The 23,695-nt window shown below is 32.4% G+C and overlaps 2 protein-coding genes across 3 annotated transcripts; both read right to left on the reverse strand.

The window, feature by feature from the left end:
• Window positions 1-3,668: 3,668 nt before the first annotated feature.
• LOC109124055 (uncharacterized) lies at window positions 3,669-5,557 on the reverse strand. The gene is made up of 6 exons (XM_019225594.2): window positions 5,314-5,557; window positions 5,043-5,142; window positions 4,324-4,523; window positions 4,204-4,247; window positions 3,986-4,115; window positions 3,669-3,909 (listed from the first exon to the last, which is right to left on the reverse strand). Exons 3-6 carry the CDS (start codon window positions 4,474-4,476, stop codon window positions 3,814-3,816), a joined length of 423 nt encoding a protein of 140 aa, XP_019081139.1. The 5' UTR covers window positions 4,477-4,523; window positions 5,043-5,142; window positions 5,314-5,557; the 3' UTR covers window positions 3,669-3,813.
• A 14,622-nt stretch (window positions 5,558-20,179) lies between these two features.
• On the reverse strand, window positions 20,180-21,624 carry LOC109124056 (uncharacterized). 2 transcript variants are annotated; one of them, XM_019225595.2, is made up of 5 exons: window positions 21,457-21,624; window positions 20,754-20,953; window positions 20,634-20,677; window positions 20,419-20,545; window positions 20,180-20,319 (listed from the first exon to the last, which is right to left on the reverse strand). In XM_019225595.2, exons 2-5 carry the CDS (start codon window positions 20,904-20,906, stop codon window positions 20,224-20,226), a joined length of 420 nt encoding a protein of 139 aa, XP_019081140.1. In that variant the 5' UTR covers window positions 20,907-20,953; window positions 21,457-21,624; the 3' UTR covers window positions 20,180-20,223. The 2 variants fall into 2 exon arrangements, with proteins under 2 accessions (XP_019081140.1, XP_019081141.1); XM_019225596.2 differs by lacking the exon at window positions 21,457-21,624 and adding an exon at window positions 21,250-21,366.
• Window positions 21,625-23,695: the final 2,071 nt, after the last annotated feature.

A 23,695-nucleotide genomic window follows, 5' to 3' on the forward strand; every position in this document is an offset into this window, starting at 1 on the left:
TTTGAGAAGACAATTCAGGCTTTTTTAGATTTTGAAAACAAAAAAGAGTCATTGACTATTTTTTTTACAAACATTAACTCTTCTTAATCAAATGAAATCTAATGGTGAAAATGTTTTAGATCTCCAAGTTGTGGGGAAAATTCTTCAAATCTTAACCATGTAATTTGAATACAAGGTAACAATAATTATTGAAAGATCTTAGTACTATGACGTTGGGTGAATTGATGGATTCCTTACAAGCTCATGAACAACACTTAGATGAAAGGTCTTAGATTGAGGCAAAAGAAGCACTAGAAAGCCAAGTAAGTCTTAGAAGAGAAAAAATAAGTCTCAAAATAATTTTAAATCAAGTAAAAAAGGTTAAAATTTATAGAGTAGAGGATAAGAAAATTCTAGCTCATGCTAAAAAGAAGGAAGAGGTAATACTTCAACTTAAAGAAATAATAAATCTCATTTTTAATATTATAATTGGAAAAAATATGGTCATTACAAGTAAGAATGTAGGGCTTGGAGATATGATGAGAGGAATTTCCAGGTTAATGCTATAGAAGATAAAAATGAAAATTTAGAAACCTTGTTATTAGCTTATAGTGTTGGAAGGGATGAAAAAATATGGTTTTTTTATATAGGCTATAGTAATTATATGTCTGGTAGGAAAGAGATGTTTTTTGAGTTAGAGAAGACTTTTAATTCAGAGGTAAAATTTGGGAATGAATCAGTAGTATCGGTTAAGAGTAAATGTAAGATTTCCATTAAATTGAAGGATAAATCCTAAAATTTTATCTTTAATTTGTTATATATTCCATGTCTTCATAAAAATCTATCAAGTATGGGAAAACTTTCAGAAAAAAAATATGATATGCAAATCTATAAGGGCGTCTATACCATCAATGATGATAAAAAAAGGACTAGTGCAAAGGTAAATATGACATAAAATCATTTATTTTTATTAAATATTAATTGTGGATGATTACCTTTCTTTAGCTCTATAATTGATGATAGAAATTGGTTATGACACTCATGTTTTGAACATTTAATTTTAAAAGTCTAAAATTACCTGGCACAAAGCCATCATTAAATATTAATTGTGGATAATTACCTTTCTTTAGCTCTATAATTGATGAAAGAAATTGGTTATGACACTCATGTTTTGAACATTTAATTTTAAAAGTCTAAAATTACCTGCCACTAAGCTATTGGCTTTGTGCCAAGAATTCAAGACTATGTGGCACTCATATTAAGAAGAAGAAAGTGGACCTATATGAATTTTGATTTTCTATATATGTAGTGGTAATATGACCTTACTTTGGGTATAATTATTGGTAGTAATCTAAAAACTCAAGCAGATATTGCCCATCTCTATTGCATTTCATGCCAAACTTTTGTTGGGTGGAGAATAGTTAGGATATATATTGTTGCTTTATAACTCACAAATTAATTAATTTTATTTCATATATATGAGTTCCAATCTTATGGGTGAATAATTTTGCATTCAGGTTCGCGAGCACAGACAACACATATGAGTTCTACTTTTTTTAATATATTAATAAGCTATCAAACTTTTTTATGTTTATAATTAAAAAAAGGAAAAAAAAAACCCTGAAGATTAGTTAAGTTAGCTTAATATAAGGATTTAGTTTATCCATAAATTATAAATTTTTTAAAAACTTCTTATCATCTTAATGAATCAAGTGGTTTTTAATTAACAAAAAGTAAAAATAAAAAGTTGGACGAGTAATTTTATTTTGGAGTGAGTAGCCCTTTTTGTTATACATCACAAAGTAGTTTTTTTTTTACTAGAACATACATAACAATAGTACTTTTTGTACCTAAACATATTTGATTTGCAATATATATATATATAAACCATCATAACTTATATAGTCCAAAGTGGTTTTTCTATGATTTCAATTCATAAGTAATTGATAATTTATATATGTCTTCAAATAAGATGAATTTACAAGACTCAACTTTTGAAAAAATATCATCAAAAATACACTCAAAGAATATTTTGTGGTCATTTAAATGATGTAATAGATCTATGATGAATTTCTCAAATAATAATAATAATTTAACCTTTTCTTTTTCAAATGTTAATTTCCATTCTTGAATTTTTTTCTCTTTCTCTAGTATATTAAAAAAATAATATTCATACAAATAGTGCTACCTTTGGGACTAAATATCAAAATTTTAGTGGGACTCAAATCATATCAAGATACATTCTTTATGACATATGTGCCAACATCAAGAGTAAGTTTGTGATTAAAGCCTTCCAATTTAATTTTTAAAATTTTAAAAAGAATTTCAAATATCAAATAAGTAAAATCCTCTCTAAATTTTCCTATAAAGAGATCAAGGAGCTTTCTTTTACTTCAAAGGGGGGATGGGGAAAGGGAATTGGGCAAATTGAGGCAAACCGCATCATTGATGAGAAGGTTTCCTTATAGTCTACATCCTCTCATTGGATGTGTCTGAGAATTATCAAAGTAGAGGTTGAATAACTGCAAATTTTTGGTTAGGAATGGCCTAGCCACCATTCCAATCCTGCCAATTACGCAGACACAGGAAGAATCATATAATCTCCCTAAAAGCCCTCATGGATGCAGGTTGTTTTTTCTGTTGTTGAAATTTCAAATTGTTAGGAGGCATTGTATAGCAGTTTGTATTTGAATTGTTGTGATATTTTTCTACCCTTTGTGAATAAACATTTCATATTTATTAAAAAGCCTTCCTCATCCCAATTCATTTTGAAATTTTAAATGGTAAGTGTTTATGTTGATTTGAAGGAAAAGCATACCCTAATCCTGGTCTTAAAAAGGAAGAAAGAAAATCACAAGCATTAAATTCAGACTTGTTAAAAGAAAAGTCAACATTAGGTCCACATTTTGAAGGCATAGGGGAAGCTAAAATTGCTTGTGAGAGAGGCAAGTGGGCCTGGCCTGGCCTAGCATTGTGGTCAAACTCAAAACTCAAAAGGGGTCTTCTGTTTTTGAACTATTTCCTTTGTCACAATCCAAGAGCCATCACCCAAGTATTGGGGTAAAAATTCACGCATAGTACGAATTGTAACTCTTGGAATTCATGCATGTAGCCTATCATTTTGAAGTCCTAAACTCCTAACTATGAAATTCTTTAATCCAATATCCTCTATCTTATATTTTTCTTCGAGGATTCCCATAGTTCCTTTACAGTATTTATTTGATTCATACATTATATGATATGTTATTCAAATCATTAAGTACTTAGTTTTTGCATATGAAATCATAATGATTCCAAGCTCCATAGGTGCCTGTACTTGTGCATTACTTTACCCTCTCCTTAGAAATGGGGGCATTTTCATATGAGCAAGATTTAGAGTTGTGAGGTAGCACAACATTCTTTGTTGCCGGTTCTTCGAGTCCATTCTAATAAACTTTTCTAGCTTTTCACCATAAACAGCCAAAGTAATCAAATAGTAAAAATGAATTTGTTAGAAGACTGTTAAAAATGAATTTGAGGTAAATGACAGTCTAAATTTTCTTGTTAAACAAGAAAGTCAGAAAAGGATGGTGGTCAAAAGCGAAGTCTTCCCAGTTTCTGAGCTATTTGCTTTTCCACGGTCTTGAGCCCGCTGCCCACAATTTTAACAAATGTCTTTGGATAAATAACATTTGTTTAAGTAAAACACATTGATTTAATTAGTTAGGATTATATTATCAAATTTTGGTGAATTGTAATTGTTACTCACACTTGTCAAGGGGATTAACATTTGCTATTACATTCACAGTCATCGACATCACAACATTTACACTGAATAGAAATGTATAGAAAACTTTACATAGGATATACAGCCACTATGCCTGCACCACCACCACATGTGAGTACAAATTGGCCTTCACGGATTACAGGGTGGTAAGCATACTGCCGAATCTGTAACATATGTGCCATGATTATCAATCTTAATATCAAATAAATCAAGGAGAAAATTAAATATATAAATCCTTACTATTCTCCACCCAAGCCAGCTTCCACATGAAATACAGTAGATAGAAACCTCATCCACCTGACTCCCTGCAGGAGCTTCACCTACATATGATAGCATTGGATAGTCTCCTTCTCTAAAATTCACACCATTACTGCACACTTGGAACATCAGAATAGATCAAAAATCAAGAACAGTTAAAAAGACTATCAAAATGCGTTCTGATAGCATTGGAACCTTACACGTAATCAAAGAGGAGCTGAGCCGTGGAAAATGGATAAAGATCCTACAAGAATAGCAAAGAAATTAATTAAGCATGAAATCTTGCAAGTGAATCTTAATTAATAGAAAAGAAAAAGTACCTGAATAAAGTTATGGCCCAGAGCAATGAGAGTATGGCAAAAGATACAGCGGAACACACAAGGAAGTGGTGGGGTATCCAGAAAGGCTTCAAGAGCCTGAAGCATATGTGCAGTTGCTGGTGGAAGAGGGTCACTGTTAGGCATTTCCGCCATTGGAACTTGGAATATTAGAGATTATCACCTACTCTTCTTGATGGATCCTGCAGTATCATTTGCAAATTAGGAAAAGAAAGAATAATACCAGATATTTATGAAGAAGGCTTCAAGGTGTATGAAAGCACTCAACAGCTTAAATTTTCCCAGGAAAATGAAAGAAACCAAAATGAGAGAGGAGGGAGGAAGGGGAAGTTATTTTGTTTTAGAAAACCAAAATCGCTCCTGTTTTTCCTGTTTTTAATTAGAAAGTAACAACTTCCACGTGGAAAGGGAATCTGATTAGAAAAAAAAGAAAGGAAATTAATAACTTCCAAGTGAAATTGAGTTTCAGATTCTTAACTAAGAAACTGAGAGCGAAACAGTTATGAATGTGAAATCAACGACACCCAAGTTATCAGATTCTTGAAAACTAGCAAACTTGAATTTAATTTTCTGGAGAAAGTGAGCGAAAGCGAGAGAAAGTGATAGAGAAACAGTTATGATTCTTATATAGGAAACAAAGAAAATGAACTTGAAGAAATAGATCCATACAGAAAGAAAGACAAGGGTTAGGAGAATTTTACCGGATTGGTGACCAAAAAGACCAAGAAATTGCTGAATGTGAAGTCAACAACCTCCAAGTTATCAGATTCTTGAAAGCTAGCAAACTCTGAATTTAATTTTCTGGAGAAAGTGAGACCGAAAGTGGGAGAAAGTGAGAGAGAAACAGTTAAGATTCTTGAATATGAAACAAAGAAAATGGACTACTTGAGATGGATCTCCAGAGAGAGAGAAAGAAAGAAAGAAAGCAAGCAAGCAAGAAAGAAGGAAAGAAAAGAGCTTCGAGAATTTTACCGGATTGATGACCAAAAAGATCAAGAAATTGTTGAATGTGAAATCAACAACTTCCAAATTATAAGATCGTCTCAGATGGGTGAAAGCAGCAAGTTGAATTTTCTAGGGAAAGTGATAGAAAGCGAGTTTGATATTGGCGGGAAAGAGAGACGGTTATGAATGTGAAAGAGGAATAGTAATGATTATATACTCTAAACAGTTTTATGCAAGATTGTCATTACACTCAACAACCTTCATATTACCACCGTGCCATCACATGTTTTTATATTTAGAGTCAAACATCAAATAGAATGCATATTAAAAATTTATCCCTTACTTGGATCATGAATTTTTTAAATTACCTTTTATTTTTCTTTTGAAACAATGATTAAATATCATGTTCTATTATTTTTTTTATAAAAGAAATAAGATATTCTATAATTTTTATTTTGCTCTATCTGAAGGATGTAGTGCATTATTTTATTAAAATATTCATTGGGTAAGTACAATAAAATAAATATCATCACCTTCCAAAATTAGTTATACCTCATTCCTCATTCCACTTAATATTATATGGTCATGTCAAGGAGATATAAGTTTTGACAAGGTACCTTTGATCTAGCCTGTGTGTTACAAAATAATTTACAATCTTTTAGAAATGGTGACTCGTTTTCATAAATCCAATTTCAATTCTTCCATTCTTTATTAAATAATTTCAACCATACAAATTAGAAACTTTCTATGATCCTTTAATAATATCATTAATATGAAAATACAATATTTACTTAGATTTATAGTTTGCATTGATAAATCATAGCTTCTATGATCAAGTCCTTTGAAAATTGAATATGGATTTTTAAATTTATTTTCTTTTTAGGACCTTGGGTTATTCATGATCAAGCTAAGTTTTATAGCTCAAAATTTTATCTGAAATATTTTCTTAGTTTAGATCCTTAATTACCATTTAATGATTGAAATTGAAGTATGTCACATCGTTTAGGTTCTCACTTCTTTTATAGATTTGGCTTTAGGATATGTAACAATAGGACAAACTTAGTTAACTAGTGATTAAGGGATAACAAGAATCATTATTACTTCTATAAAGTACTATTGTACCTTCTTTAGTTTGATTTTGACTTTAGTACTCTATTCTAAAATTGGTTTTGGTAAGCCAAGGTCAAAGATCGTGGTTCTCCCAACCAAAAACAACTAAAAAGAACAAGCAACTATTGGTATAGTGGCTTGATCCATCCCATAGGGACAGGTCTTGTGATACCTAATGGTGTAAATATCTAAGATTTCCAGTCTAAATCCTACGTTATTTTTAACCTAATCTAATTGAATTAGAAAGATGAGCTTTTTAGGTTTCAAAATGTACAAAAACATACTAAAAATATAAAGTGATCAAATAATGATGAAATAATCTAGAAACAAGTTCACTCCTAAGTTCAAATCTCAAGGAAAGTAGGATCCAATATGCTCCTATGACAGTCACACTATTTCACATTCAGTTTTCAACCTATTAAGCCATATACTCATCTCAAACACTAACCCTAGAGGCGTCGCAATAAGGGATCAAATCGAATCTTTGTGAATTAACTCTTATGAGGAAGCATTCATTAAATCCAATAAGAATCAAACATACATAACCCTAATAAATTTTAAAGAGAGTTATTTTTCCATGTAAAATTTGTGAGAAAGATGAATCTTAGAGTAAGGACAACTTTTCTTAACACTTTAGATGCACTCCACTAAGACTTTCCCATAGGAGATCCACTTTTTGTAGATATAATTGGTGTTTAGCCACTCAATGTTATTCCCACATAATGTATTGAATTCATGAAATCAATAGAGATTTATTGCAAAAATCAAAAGTAAGTTTTTGTGTTTTTCATCCTTCCTCCTCGTAAAAATCTCTCATTAACTCTTTATACTTGCAACCAAACCCTAAAAAAAAAAAATCAAGAAAATGCTTAAAATGTCTGTTACAGAATCAGAATCTACCTTACTTATGTAGTTGACTTACCTTATTTATGTATTGATTATAGGCTTGATTATAGGATGTAAATATAGGAGACTTACCTTAGATAGACTAGCATAGCATGTATAAATAGAGATGTTTCTGTTATGAATAAAGGAAGAGTTTACATATTCATTTTCTTTCTCTACATTTTACATGGTATTAGAGCCACGTTTGGCTCAAGGGAATTTTCTAGGTTTTGGGTTTTGTTCCTAACAGTCTGGAACAGTAACCTGTTACGTTTTTTTTTAGTCTGGATTGCGTCACCGCCAACCCAGGGAGGAGCACATTATTGTTTCCGGAGCGTGGGAGCACATGAGGCCACTGTTTCTTCACTGATTTGACTTTTCGACGTTTCCCATCTCTCGATCTGACTTTCTGATGTTTCCCATCTTTCCGACCATTCTCAAGTGGCATTCCGGTGTTCGATCAACTGTTGAGAGGAACATCTCCTTGGTAGGTTCTGTCCCTTTGATTTGTTCTCTGATTCCTTGTGGATATTCATTTTGGGTATCAGCTGTTTTTGGTTTACTGCTGGAATTATATTGTGAATATCAATTAAAATGACTGACAACAAAGCTTCTATAACTGAAATAGTTCCAGCACTGTCCAAAATAACTGATCATAAATTAAATGGCACTAATTATCTAGAATGGAGCAAGACAATTAGAGTTTATTTGCGTAGTGTTGAAAAAGATGACCATCTGACCATGGAAACCCTTGATAATGAAACTAGAAAGACTTGGATAAGGGATGAAAAATGCACGTTTATTCCTACAAATAAGGAATTCTATTGATAGTGAAATTGTTGGACTACTTAATCATTGTGAGTTTGTTAAAGAATTAATGGATTATCTGGAGTTCTTATATTCTGGCAAAGAGAATGTGTCCCGAATGTATGATGTGTGCAAAGCCTTCTATCGTGCTAAAAAGGAGGCCAAATCTCTCACAACTTATTTTATGGATTTTAAGAAGACTTATGAGGAGTTGAATGTACTTTTACCTTTCAGTACTGATATTAAGGCGCAACAAACTCAGAGAGAAAAAATGGCAGTAATGAGTTTTTTAGCTGGCCTTCCATCTGAATTTGAAACTGCTAAATCTCAAATTCTTTCCAATTCTGAGATTGGTTCACTTCAAGAAGTGTTCAGTAGAATTTTGCGTACTGAAGGTACCTCATCTATCCAGTAGACTAATAATGTTCTTGTTGCCAAAGGAGGAAGCAATGATACTGGGAGAAAATCAAACAACAGGGGAGGAAGCAAGACTTCTGATAGCTATAACAATGATTCAAGCAACATTGTTTGCTACTACTGTCATGAGCCAGACCATACCAAGAAATACTGCAAGAAATTACAAAACCATAATCAAAGAAATCAGATTGCTAATGTTGCCACCGCCTCTAGTACTTCTTCAAGTTCTTCTGATAAGACGATCATGGTCTTAGTTGATGGGTTTGCAAAATTCTCTCAGTATCAGGAATCATTGAAGATTTCTACTTCGGTTACTGCTCTTGTTGAGACAGGTAAAACATGTCTTATCTCCTCCTCAAACAAATGGGTAATTGATTCAGGTGCCACTAATCACATGATAGGTAATCCTAAAACATTCTCTAGTTTTCAATCACATTTAGCCCCTTCTCCTGTTACCATTGCTGATGGGTCAACCTTTAATGTTGTGGGTTCTGGGACTATCAAACTAACATCCTCTATCACTTTGTCATCTGTTCTAAGTTTACCTAAGCTTGCCTTTAACTTGATATCTGTCAGTAAACTTAACAAAGATCTGAACTATTGTATCTCATTCTTTCTTGACCATTGCCTTTTTTAGGATCTTATGATGAAGCAGATTATTGGTAAATGACATGTATCTGATGGTCTTTACATTCTTGATGCGTGGGTACCTCGGTCGTTTTCTTGTTCTAGCATCGCTTCTTCAGTTAAAGCTCATTTTCGTTTGGGACATTCATCTTTACCAGTGTTAAAGAAGTTATGTCCTCAGTTTCATAGTTTACCTTCGTTTAATTGTGAATCATGTCATTTTGCAAAGCATCACCGTAGTTCGTTAAGCCCAAGAGTTAATAAGAGGGCTGAATCTATTTTTGAGTTAGTACACTCTGATGTTTGGGGACCTTGTCCTGTTACTTCTAAAACTGGATTTCGATATTTTGTTACATTTGTGGATGATTTTTCTCAAACGACTTGGATTTATTTTATGAAGAATCGGTTTGAAGTTTTCTCTCATTTTTGCGCATTTTGTGCTAAGATTAAAACACAGTTTAATATCTTTGTACGAACATTGAGAAGTGATAATGGTAAAGAATATATGTCTAACTCATTTCATAGTTACATGACTCAACACGGGATTCTTCATCAATCCTCTTGTGTGGATACTCCTTCTCAAAATGGAGTTGCTGAGAGAAAGAACAGACATTTACTAGAAATAGCCCGGGCACTCTTGTTCCAGATGAAGGTTCCTTAACAGTTTTGGGCTGATGCGATATCTACTGATTGCTTTTTGATTAATCACATGCCATCTACAGTACTCAATGATCAAATCCCATACAGTATATTGTTTCCAAAGAAGTCTCTATTTCCAGTTGAACCACGAATTTTTGGAAGCACTTGCTATGTTCGAGATGTAAGGCCATCTGTGACTAAACTAGATCCCAAAGCCTTGAAGTGTGTGTTCTTAGGGTATTCTCGTCTTCAGAAAGGTTATCGATGATTTTCTCCTGATCTCAACAAGTATGTGGTATCGACTGATGTGGTATTTTCAGAAGATACACCTTTTTATTCTTCACCCCCAAATTCAGAAAGTGAGGAGGAGGGTGAAAATTGGCACATATATCAAGAAACCATCCCAAGTACTCCCACTGATTCTTCTGAGCAACCACACGCTGTTGTTGACTTATTGCCTACTCCAACTAAGCCACCAATTGTTCAGGAATACTCCAAAGGAGACAAAAGATACATGTCCTGCACCAACTTCTTCGTTATCTGATCCTCCCAGTGACCTTGACCTCCCCATTGGTCTTCGCAAAGGTAAACATCAATGCAAATCAGTTTATTCCATTGCTAATTTCGTTTCTTATGATCACTTGTCTCCTTCTCGAGCGCTTTTGTTGCCCCTTTAGATTCTGTCACTATTCCCAAAATTGTCAAGGAAGCCTTGAATCACCCTGGATGGTATAATGCAATGCTTGAGGAAATACAAGCTCTAAAAGTCAATCACACATGGAATCTAGTTGATTTACCAATAGGAAAGAACGTTGTGGGATGTAAGTGAGCCTTTGCAATAAAAGTTAATCTTGATGGCTCAGTGGCACGACTGAAAGCCAGACTTGTAGTTAAAGTCTATGCTCATACTTATGGGGTGGACTATTCTGATACTTTCTCTCCAGTAGCCAGACTTGCTTCAATCCGCCTGATTATATCAATTGTTGCTTCTCAGCATTGGCCCCTGCACCAACTGGATATAAAAAATGCATTCCTTCATGGAGATCTCCAGGAAGAAGTATATATGGCGCAACCACCTGGGTTTGTTGCTCAGGGGGAGTATGGGAAAGTGTGTCATCTCAGAAAATCTCTCCATGGATTGAAGCAGAGTCCTCGAGCTTGGTTTGGCAAGTTTAGTGAGGTGATTCAAGAGTTTGGGATGAACAAAAGCAAAGTTGATCATTCAGTCTTCTATAGACAGTCAGCAAATGGTATTATTCTTCTCATTATTTATGTTGATGACATTGTCATAACAGGAAATGATTGTGCATGAATTTCTTCTCTCAAATTGTTTATGCATTCCAAGTTTCACACAAAGGACTTGGGCGAGCTAAAATATTTCTTAGGAGTAGAAGTATCAAGAAGCAAAAGAGGAATCTTCTTGTCACAGAGGAAATATGTTCTTGACTTGCAGAAACTGGAAAGATGGAAGCCAAGCCATGTAGCACACCGATGATCCCTAATGTACATTTGACGAAAGATGATGGTGATCCATTTGATAATCCAGAAAGATACAAAAGATTGGTTGGGAAATTGAATTACCTTACAGTGACTCGCCCAGACATTGCTTATGCAGTTAATATTGTCAATCAGTTTATGTCTGCACCTACAGTGAAGCATTGGGCAGCCTTGGAGCAGATTTTGTGTTATTTGAAAAGAGCTCCTGGTATGGGCATATTGTACATCAATCATAGACATGCTCAAATTAAGTGTTTTACAGATGCTGACTGGGCTGGATCCTAAGATGATAGACGATCCACAACAGGATTTTGTGTCTTTGTTGGTCGGAATCTTGTATCTTGGAAGAGCAAGAAGCAGAATGTGGTATCTCGGTCTAGTGCAGAATCAGAATACAGAGCCATGGCGCAAGCCACGTGTGAAATTATGTGATTGTATCATCTTCTAATTGGGATTGGAATAAAGACTCCCATGCCAGAAAAACTTGGGTGCGACAACCAAGCAGCTATTCATATCGCCTCAAATCCAGTATATCATGAAAGAACTAAACATATTGAAGTAGATTGTCACTTTATTCGTGAGAAGATTCAAGAAAATTTGATTTCCACAGGTTATGTGAAGACTGGAGAACAACTGGGAGATATTTTCACTAAGGCGTTAAATGGAACTCGGGTTGAATATTTTTGTAACAAGCTGGGCATGATTAACATTTATGCTCCAGCTTGAGGGGGAGTGTTACAGAATCAGAATCTACCTTATTTATGTAGTTGACTTACCTTATTTATGTATTGATTATAGGATGTAAATATAGGAGACTTCCCTTAGATAGACTAGCATAGCATGTATAAATAGAGATGTTTCTGTTATGAATAAAGAAAGAGTTTACATATTCACTTTCTTTCTCTGCAGTTTACAATGTCTAAAAATGAACAAGGGATCCAAATGAAGGAAGTCTTGGAAAAAAATAACAAATTTTATAATCAAAATTCCAATACATGATCATTGTTGTATTGAAATGTTCAATAAAGGCCTTATCTTTTTAGGTCACCATTGAAACCCATGGGTCCTTGTTGAAATCAATATTGAATCATTTTGTCCTTGTATCAAAAAGTTCATCTTGAATAACATCATTCCTCTTAGCCTTCTCTTGTTGTATTAAACTCCAATACACTCAAATCAAGTTAAATCACTCCACAAAACACTATTTGCATGGATTGGTATTGAATATGCAAAAATGAAAGTATTTTCCAAAATCTTGAGCTTATATTGGCTTGGTGTAGAAATTTTCAATAGTGAAAATTTGATAAATGATTTTGTCATCCCCATTGGTATCAAAATTTCCTACCAAGGTTTTAGTTATGAAAATTATGTGTAAATGTTATTGACTACAATCGATGAAGGAAACTAAGGCTTGACTCTCTAGGTGCTTTATCAAATTTTTGATAAATCACATTTTGGTGTCAAAATAGGTTCAAAAAAGGGCATCAAACATCCAATTTTTGCTATTCATATGCCTTGAACTTTATCAATATTTTGAAATGATAATTTCTAAAGAGCCTTCCAACATTGATTTCCCCTGGTGTCGAAATGACTTTGATACTTCCTTTATATTGAAAAAACTTATTTCTTTTTCTTTTTTTTTTTTGCATTCTTTCATCCTTCTACAAATCTCTAAGTCTTGTTCTTTGATCTTGATCCTTCTTTTGACCTTCTTAAGACCTTTTTCCCAACCATATCATCCCTGAACTCCTTAAGCTAGCTTCCTTTCCTTCCTTTCCTTCTTCAATTCTTGAGTCACTTTGTACAATACTTAGCTTTTTATTCTTTTTTTTTTCATTGCATTTTCACTAACTAGACATGTTAGTATACATATAAGAACTGAGCATATACTTAAGTTAAAAGACAATGATTATCACTTAAAGTATATGAAAATCAATCTTTTGAGAATATATAAACAATGGCTTTGAGTGCTGCTCATTTTCCTACTCCAAACTACAAATAGAGTTTATTATTCTATTACTTTATCCCAACCATTATTGAATCCTTTTTGGGTTTTTATTTTACCCATTATTTCTCTATAATCCTAATCTTAAACTTCCAAACTTTACGTCCTAGAGTAGTTATGCGTTCCTCATGGGTGTGTTGTCACATACACAATCTATAGGAAAAAACTAAATAGAAATGTATTAAATCAATGAATCAAAACCAAAAGTCAAAACATATGAAAAAGAGAGCGAATATAACCTTAGGTCCAGCTTCAGGAACTACTTGCGTCAACATATAGGTGCTTCCATGTTTCATAAGTTGGGCATTAGGCGGGAAATCCCATATATGGTGGCTTGGGAAATGTCCAAAAATGTGGGCCTCCCACTATCTCAAAGCATCAAGGTGAATGGCACCACGGGTGTGATTGTTGCCATCTTAGTGCTATTTTTTCTTGAGGCTTAAACTTGCATAGTGCAAAATGGTGCCAAGGCCTATGGTAATGCCAAGATGGCACCATCCTTGCTTCCAAATGCTAAGTCCCAATCCTTTGTTTTCCCTGTGCAATGCCTCAATAGCTACACCAAATGGTAAACTCCAAGTAAAAAATTAAATCTTTTGACTTTGTTTAGGTTGGTTTGACTACGATCAATTGAGGAACATGTATGTCGTCTATCATGGGCTTAGTCTTATATACATATAAGATTTTAAACAATAAACACGACCATGTATATTTTGTTTGTATTAATATCCTTAAAAAACCATTATTAATATGATAATATGCTAAGATCTACATGGAATGTATCCATGTACTTTTGTACTTTTAACTTATCTATGTGTCTTTTCTATAAATAAATTCAAGTAGGACGTGTCTATCTTTATATGTTACTAAATATCATAAATAATCATATAAGGCCTATGAAAGTTTTATGTCCTCGCGGGTTTCTTGAAAGTAAATTACATGAAGTAATAATTTATATATGTTTTATTTTAAGGTAAATTATAGTAATTATTATTAATCTTAAAAAAAAAATATATTATCTCACATTTTTATTCTAAAATTAAAAAGTTCCAATTATATTTAAAAATTTGGAAGTATCTTCCATGGAATATGTCCCTCATTAATTGACCCATTTTGAAGCATTAATGGGTCAGACCTTCAATCCTTTTGGGCATTGCATCCTGGATACCAAGAATATCTCTTCTAATTTGAATGGTATTACTAGGTTTCTTATGAATTTATTTATCCCAACATAAAAGCTTCTGAACACATTCTACTAGAGGAACAAATGACTAAAGCATCCATTGTTGCATGCAACAGAGCTAGTATTAGCTAGCAATTGTAATCCTACTTCAAGTTTCAAATTTTATTCAATTGGTATTACATCACAAGTTTATCACATTGGATAACTGCATTGAGATTCTTAGTAACAGAGACCGTATCTATGGAGAGCCATCAGCCATGAGCCACGTCATTGAGCCATTATGGCTGAGGAGGAGGAGGAGAAGGAACTGGCAGCACAAAATGGCCTACATCGACAATAGGGTGGCCTGGGCTCCGCCGAAGCTGCATGTGAGATCTTGAGCTTGAGATTAGAGATTGCCAACACGTAAAACAGAAGATTGTGTGCATGATAAACAGAAGTTTGAGCGAATGGTATTTCTTACAACTTTCCAGCCAGCAGGTTGTGTGCATGATAAACAGAAGATACGGGTCAAGCCCAAATGAGCCGCCTGATTTGCAGCTCTAATCCCATCATAAGTTGTTATCCCTAAGCAAGAATCGAACATGCTGGCGCTGCATCCATGAACAAAATAATAATTAAAAGTAATAATTCTATCTGTAATAATTCAAAGTAATAAGAATCGATCAGAAAATAATAATATCACCCTACAAGGAGAACATTCATCAAACAAATATACAAGAAAAATGTGATTCTGATATATGGGGAGAGACATACTCGAACATTTTGCCTGCTAATAAAGCGTCAAGAGCAGTGGTTACAGGTGATCCATGTTGGAGTTAAGTCAGGATTTCCATGGATTATGGTTTGTTTCGCTTGTCGTCCCAACTATCACTCTCCTTAACCCATGCATTTAGAATTAAGTTTATGATAAAGAATTAATACAAATATTGTAACAAAGATGAGAACCGAGATGAAAAAGATTCAATAAGATTAATTTGAAAAGGCAATCTGATCAGAAAAAAGAAATTAACAACTTCCAAGTGAAATTGAGTTTCAGATTCTTGACTAAGGACTAGTTAAGGTATCCGGAAAAAGAAAGAAAGGATTAGCTAATATACTTGTACTTGATTGATGATGAATGAACAAGACTAAGAAGAAATTGCTGATTGTGAAATCAACAACACCCAAGTTATCAGATTCTTGAAAGCTAGCAAACTTGAATTTAATTTTCTGGAGAAAGTGAGACCTGAAGTGAGAGAAAGTTGAGAGAATTTTACCGGATTAATGACCAAAAAGACCAAGAAATTGTTAGAATGTGAAATCAACAACTTCCAAAGATTGTCTCAGATTTGTGAAAGCTAGTAAGTTGAATTTTCTAGGGAAAATGAGAGAAAGCAAGAGTTTGTTATTGGTTTGAAAGAGAGACAGTTATGAATGTGAAAGAGGAATAGTGACTGATTCTATAGTGTACTCTGAATAGTTATGGAAGATTCTAATTAATCTCAACTAATTTTTTAAAAATCGTAAAATTTATTACAAAAATTCTGAATTGTTGACAAAAATTTCAACAATTTCCTTGGTATGAAATTTACTAGTTAAAGTTTATATCTTTTTACAAAATATACAACTTTTAAAATAACTTTTATATTGTGAGGAATAACTTCTATAAAGAACGGGTCCTATCCATTTAGTCGAAAAAGAATCTCCCATGTGCTAGTTTTCTTTTATCTCCAAGCTTGGTTGTTCTTCTTTAACTCTCTACAAAGCTTGGCATTTTGTGTGTGTGTTTTTTTATTTATTAAATTAAGACAATGAATTGGTTATACAATATGTGCTTTATATATACCCATAGGAATCCTAATTAAACCTAGACTTTGTTTCTTTACTATCCTAAAATTATTAATATTTGAATTTGGTTCTTTTGATGTTGAAATCCTAATTCTATTAGGAGTTTAGTTTTAAATATATTAGGTTTTTATAATTGTTTATATATATATTAAAAAACAATAGAAAACATGGTGTGATAATTTTTACATAATTATTTATCATCTCCTTTATTTATTTAATTTTTTCATTCCTTTTGTGTGGAGAAATTGTTCTTGTGCTGGAAAGATTATTTTTGGTTGCTCACATTTGGTATAAGCACTTGACGGTTAAGATGCAAGCAATTAATTATAATAATATAATCCAATTCCAGTTTCCAAATTTTGATGGAAAAAATAATTTTGAATTTGAGTATCAAGATATTCGGGGAGTAGTAAATCAATGATTTGTTGTACCAACAAATCAAGCACAACTCACACAAGTACAAAAGTACAATTTGGAAAATTCCAAAAAGAAAATTTTAAGGACTCGCACCTTTGCATCTATTAGTCGATAGAAACAACTATTTTTAAGAAGAGTACAATTGCAATCACACAAGAAAGGTGCATGCGACATTCTTTTGAATACCGACAAAGGGGTATAGAAGGAGCAGAAGGCTCTATCATAGATTTTGAGAAAACAATTCAGGCTTTTTTAGATTTTGAAAACAAAAAAGAGTCATTGACTATTTTTTACAAACATTAACTCTTCTTAATCAAATGAAATATAATGGTGAAAATGTTTCAAATCTCCAAGTTGTGGAAAAAATTCGTCAAATCTTAACCATGTAATTTGAATACAAGGTAACAATAATTATTGAAAGATCTTCGTACTATGACGTTGGGTGAATTGATGGATTCCTTACAAGCCCATGAACAACACTTAGATGAAAGGTCTTAGATTGAGGCAAAAGAAGCACTAGAAAGCCAAGTAAGTCTTAGAAGAGAAAAAATAAGTCTCAAAATAATTCTAAATCAAGTAAAAAAGGTTAAAATTTATAGAATAGAGGATAAGAAAATTCTAACTCATGCTAAAAAGAAGGAAGAGGTAATATTTTAACTTAAAGAAATAATAAATCTCATTTTTAATATTATAATTGAAAAAAATATGGTCATTACAAGAAAGAATGTAGGGCTTGGAGATATGATGAGAGGAATTTCTAGGTTAATGCTATAGAAGATAAAAATGAAAATTTAGAGACCTTGTTATCAGCTTATAGTGCTGGAAGGGATGAAAAAAAAAGTATATGGTTTTTTTATATAGGCTATAGTAATCATATGTTTGGTAGGAAAGAAATGTTTTCTGAGTTAGAGAAGACTTTTAATTCAGAGGTAAAATTTGGGAATGAATCAGTAGTACCAGTTAGGAGTAAAGGTAAGATTTCCATTAAATTGAAAGATAAATCCTAAAATTTTATCTTTAATTTGTTAGATGTTCCATGTCTTCATCAAAATCTATCAAGTATGGGGAAACTTTCAGATAACAAATATGATATGCAGATCTATAAGGGTATCTATACCATCAATGATGATAAAAAAAAGGACTAGTGAAAAGGTAAATATGACATAAAATCATTTATTTTCATTAAATATTAATTGTGGATAATTACCTTTCTTTAGCTCTATAATTGATGATAGAAATTGGTTATGACACTCACGTTTTGAACATTTAAATTTTAAAAGTCTAAAATTACTTGCTACTAAGAAGATGGTTTCTGAGTCGCTTTTTATTAATTCTTCAAATGAGGTTTTAAGAAAAAAGCTTAGAGATAATTTTCCTATCAAAAAATCATGGGGAGCTAGGATGTCTCACAAGTTGATTCATTCAAATCTACGTCCAATGGAGGTTCTCTTAAATGAAGGTCACAAGTATTTTCTAAATTTTTTTTAATGATTTTAGTCAGAAGGCTTGGGTTTAGTTTTTTAAAGAAAAAAGGAGATGCATGTGAAAATTTCAAATTTTTTTAAGTTTATGTGGAAAAACAAAGTGAATATACAATCAAAATTTTGAGAATATATTAGGGTACTAAATATACTATTAGTGATTTTTTTTAAAAAAAATGCGATATTGAGCATCAATTGGCCACAAGGTATGCTCTACAACAAAACAGAATTGTAGAGAGAAAAAATAGAATAATTATGGTTATGGTGAGGTGCATGTTGCACTTAAAACAATTGCCTAGAATATTTTTGGGCCTAAACAATTTCTTGTGCAGTTTATTGATTTATTGAATAGGTGCTCCACTAAAAGTGTTTATGCAAAAACCCCAAAAGAAGCTTGGAGTCATAGGAAGTCTAACATTGGTTATCTAAGGGTGTTTAGTGGCATAACATATGCTTATGTACTTGATGCATTGGAAAAAAAAAATATGATGATAAAGGTGAAAAGTATATTTTTGTTTGTTATAACAAAAGGCTATAAATTGTACAATCCACAAACCAAGAAGGTTATTGTCAATCGTGATGCGATTTTCTATGAGCAAGTAGTATGAGATTGGTCCTCTAATAAAAAAGGACCATCAAGTGTACATATTCATCTTGAAGAACAAAGTGAAGATCAAAGTATGAATCCTACTATTACACCAATTATGACTCCATGTCTGATAGAGTCATCAAGGTGTCCATAATGTCAACATGTTTTACCTATATGTTTGCATGATTATGTGGTTGGTTGTGACAAGGACCTAACAAGGGAAAAAATGATGAATTTTGATTTATTAAATTATAAGAAAGTTGCTTAAGATGATTGTTGGCTTGAAGCTATAGATGAAGAATTTCATATAATTGAGACAAACAATACATTATGCAATTGAGGAAATATATTAGAGTTGAATATGATGTTGTAAAACTGACTAGATTCTCTTTGGACCTTTTCTTTTTTGGTCTTATCTTGATTCATATATAACTTGTAATGAAAGTTTGGCTTGCAAGATTTCATGTTTTCTCTACTGTTCTTGTAGGTGTTGCCTCCAATGACCATTCCAACATAGTCCAATGCCACATCAATAACATTTAAGTTTTATATTTTTGTTTCACAAGATTTACCTTTTTGCAAATTTCTAGCTATTGGCTTTGTGCCAAAAATTCAAGACTATGTGGCATTCATGTTAAGAAGAAAGTGGACCTGTATGAATTTTGATTTTCTACATATGTAGTGGTAATATGACCTTACTTTGGGTATAATTATTGGTAGTAATCTAAAAACTCAAGCGGATATTGCCCATCTCTATTGCATTTCATGCCAAACTTTTGTTGGGTGGAGAATAGTTAGGATATATATTGCTTTATAACTCACAAATTAATTAATTTTATTTCATATATATGAGTTCCAATCTTATGGGTGAATAATTTTGCATTCAGGTTTGCGAGCACAGACAACACATATGAGTTCTACTTTTTTTAATATATTAATAAGCTATCAAACTTTTTTATGTTTATAATTAAAAAAAGGAAAAAAAAAACCCTGAAGATTAGTTAAGTTAGCTTAATATAAGGATTTAGTTTATCCATAAATTATAAATTTTTTAAAAACTTCTTATTATCTTAATAAATCAAGTGGTTTTTAATTAACAAAAAAGAAAAATAAAATGTTGGACGAGTAATTTTATTTTGGAATAAGTAGCCCTTTTTGTTATACATCACAAAATAGTTTTTTTTTTTTTTTTAACTAGAACATACATAACAATAGTACTTTTTGTACCTAAACATATTCGATTTGCAATAGATATATATATATATATATAAACCATCATAACTTATATATCCAAAGTGGTTTTTATATGATTTCAATTCATAAGTAATTGATAATTTATATATGTCATCAAATAAGATGAATTTACAAGACTCAACTTTTGAAAAAATATCATCTAAAATACACTCGACACATCAAAACATTTACACTGAATAGAAATGTATAGAAAACTTTACATTGGAAACACAGCCTCTATGCCTACATCACCATCACATACGAGTACAAAATGGCCTACACGGATTACAGGGTGGTAAGCAGACTGCCGAATCTGTAACATATGTTCCATGATTATCAATCTGAATATCAAATAACATATAGATAAATCAAGGAGAAAATTAATTAATTTGTTAAATATATAAATCCTTACTATTCTCCACCCAAGCCAGCTTCCACATGAAATACAGTAGATATAAACCTTATCCACAAGACTCCCTGCAGGAGATTCACCTACATATGCTAGCACTGAGTAATGTTCTCTAATATTCACACCAGCACTGCACACTTGGAACATCAGAATAGATCAAAAATCAAGAACAGTTAAAAAGACTATCAAAATGCGTTCTGATAGCATTGGAACCTTACGCGTTATCAAAGAGGAGCTGAGCCGTGGAAAATGGATAAAGATCCTACAAGAATAGCAAAGAAATTAATTAAGCATGAAATCTTGCAAGTGAATCTTAATTAATAGAAAAGAAAAAGTACCTGAATATAGTTGTGGCCCTGAGCAATGAGAGCATGGCAAAAGATACAGCGGAACACACAAGGAAGTGGTGGGGTATCCAGAAAGGATTCAAGAGCCTGAAGCATATGTGCAGTTGCTGGTGGAAGAGGGTTACTGTTAGGCATTTCCGCCATTGGAACTTGGAATATCAGAGATTATCAGCTACTCTTCTTGATGGATCCTGCAGTATCATTTGCAAATTAGGAAAAGAAAGAATAATACCAGATATTTATGAAGAAGGCTTCAAGGTGTATGAAAGCACTCAACAGCTTAAATTTTCCCAAGAAAATGAAAGAAACCAAAATGAGAGAGGAGGGAGGAAGGGGAAGTTATTTTGTTTTAGAAAACCAAAATCACTCCTGTGTTTTCCTGGTTTTAATTAGAAAGCAACAACTTCCACGTGGAAAGGGAATCTGATTAGAAAAAAAAGAAGGAAATTAATAACTTCCAAGTGAAATTGAGTTTCAGATTCTTAACCAAGAAACTGAGAGCGAAACAGTTATGAATGTGAAATCAACGACACCCAAGTTATCAGAATCTTGAATTTAATTTTCTGGAGAAAGTGAGCGAAAGCGAGAGAAAGTGATAGAGAAACAGTTATGATTCTTATATAGGAAACAAAGAAAATGAACTTGAAGAAATAGATCCATACAGAAAGAAAGAAAAGGGTTAGGAGAATTTTACCGGATTGATGACCAAAGAAACCAGGAGATTGTTGAATATGAAATCAACGATCTTCAAATTATAAGATTGTCTCGGACTGGTGAAAGCTAGCAGGTTGAATTTTCTAGGGAACGTGAGAAAAAGCGAGAGTTTCTTATTTGTTCGAAAGCAAGACGATTATGAACGTGAAAGAGGAGTCGTGATGATTATATACAGTTATGCAAGATTATCAGTAAGCTCAACCACCTTCATATTATATTACCACCTTGCCATCGAGTCAAACATCAAATAGAAAGCATATTAAAAATGCATCCCTTGTTTGGATCATCAATTTTTTAAATTACCTTTTATTTTTCTTTTGAAACAATGATCAAATATTTTGTTCTATTAGTTTTTTCAAAATATAGTATATTCTATAATTTTTATTTTGCTCTATATTAAGAATGTGTCATAGTAATTTATTAAAACGCCCATTGGGTAACTGCAATAAAATATTCTACAATTTTCATTTTGCTCTATCTTAAGGATGTAGTGCATTATTTTCATTAAAATATTCATTGGGTAAGTACAATAAAATAAATATCATCGCCTTACAAAATTAGTTATACCTCACTTCTCATTCCACTTAATATTGTATTGTCGTTTCAAGGAGATATAAGTTTTGACAAGGTAACTTTGGTCTAGCATTTGTGTTACAAAATAATTTACAATCTTTTATAAATGATAACTCATTTTCATAAAACCAATTTCAATACTTCCATTTTTTAATAAATAATTTAAATCATGCAAATTAGAAACTTTCTATGATCCTTTAATAATATCATTAAAATGAAAATACAATATTTACTTAGATTTATAATTGGCATTGATAAATCATAGCTTCTATGATCAAGTCCTTTGGAAATTGAATATGGATTATTAAATTTATTTTCCTTTTAGGACCTTGGGTTATTTGTGATCAACTTAAGTTCTATCACTCAAAATTGTATTTAAAATATTTTCTTAGTTCAGATCCTTAATTACCATTTAATGCATCAAATTGAAGTATGTCACAAAGTTTAGGTTCTCACTTCTCTCGTAGATTTGGCTTTAGGATATGTAATGATAGGATAAACTTAGTTAACTAGTGATTAAGGGATGACAAGAAGCACTAGTACCTCCATAAAGTACTATTATACCTTCTTTGGTTTGATTCTAACTTTAGTACTCTATTCTAAAATTGGTTTTGGTAAGCCAAGGTCAAAGACCCTTGTTCTCCCAACAAAAAACAACTAAAAAGAACAAGCAACTATTGGTATAGTGGCTTGATCGATCCCATAGGCTATGTTTGGTTCCCGGAAAGTACAAAGGAAAGAAAAAAAATGCTAAGGAAAATGATTTTCTCATGTTTGGTTGTCCTATGAAAAATATCAAAGAAAGTCAAATATAATTAAAACTAATTAAAAACTTATGTATTTTTAAATTATTTAATTTTTATATTGATGAGTTAAAATAAATAAAATGAGTTTAAAGTAACAAAAAAAATAATTTATCAACTTTTAATCTATTTTTTTATTTTCCTTCACTTTTTCTTTCCTTCTACTTTTCCTTTGTATTTTCTTTCCCTCGCATTTTCCCTCAAATTTTCCGGGAACCAAACATAGCCATAGGGACAGGTATTGTGATACTTAATGGTGTAAAGATCTAAGATTTCCGGCCTAAATCCTATGTTATTTTTAACCTAATATAATTGAATTAGAAAGATGAGCTTTTTAAGTTTCAAAATGTAGAAAAGCATACTATGAATATGAAGTGATCAAACAATGATAAAATTATCCAGAAACAAGTTCACTCTAGTGAAAGTCTTCCTCCCTGTTCCCGTAGACGTAAACAATCTGTTGAACCACAAAAAATCTGTGTATTTTGTTTTTCTCTAATTTCTTCACCAGGAATTGTCAGCAAGAAAATCAACAGAGTGTTTTGCAGGCTCTTTACTTCTGAGTTCAGTTTCATGAGCAGTTGTAGAATATTATGCTAAAAGCAAGAATCTGGGGCATCCAGAAGAGAATCTTCTTACATGTTTGGCTGGTCTGTTCACAGAGTTAGGCTCTCAGAAAAAGAAAACAGGGGTAATTGGTCCCAAACGATTTGTACAAGGGTCGAGGAAAATTCCCCATCTTTCTGTATCAAGGATCAGACCACATGGGCAGTGATTATCAATTTTGAAAGGGTGAAAGGTCCTGCAGATGATGCAAGTAGAAAACCAGAGGATGCAGTCACA

The sequence above is a fragment of the Vitis vinifera genome, chromosome 15 (genome assembly GCF_030704535.1).
Source record: "Vitis vinifera cultivar Pinot Noir 40024 chromosome 15, ASM3070453v1".
In the NCBI taxonomy this organism is placed as follows: Eukaryota; Viridiplantae; Streptophyta; class Magnoliopsida; order Vitales; family Vitaceae; genus Vitis; species Vitis vinifera.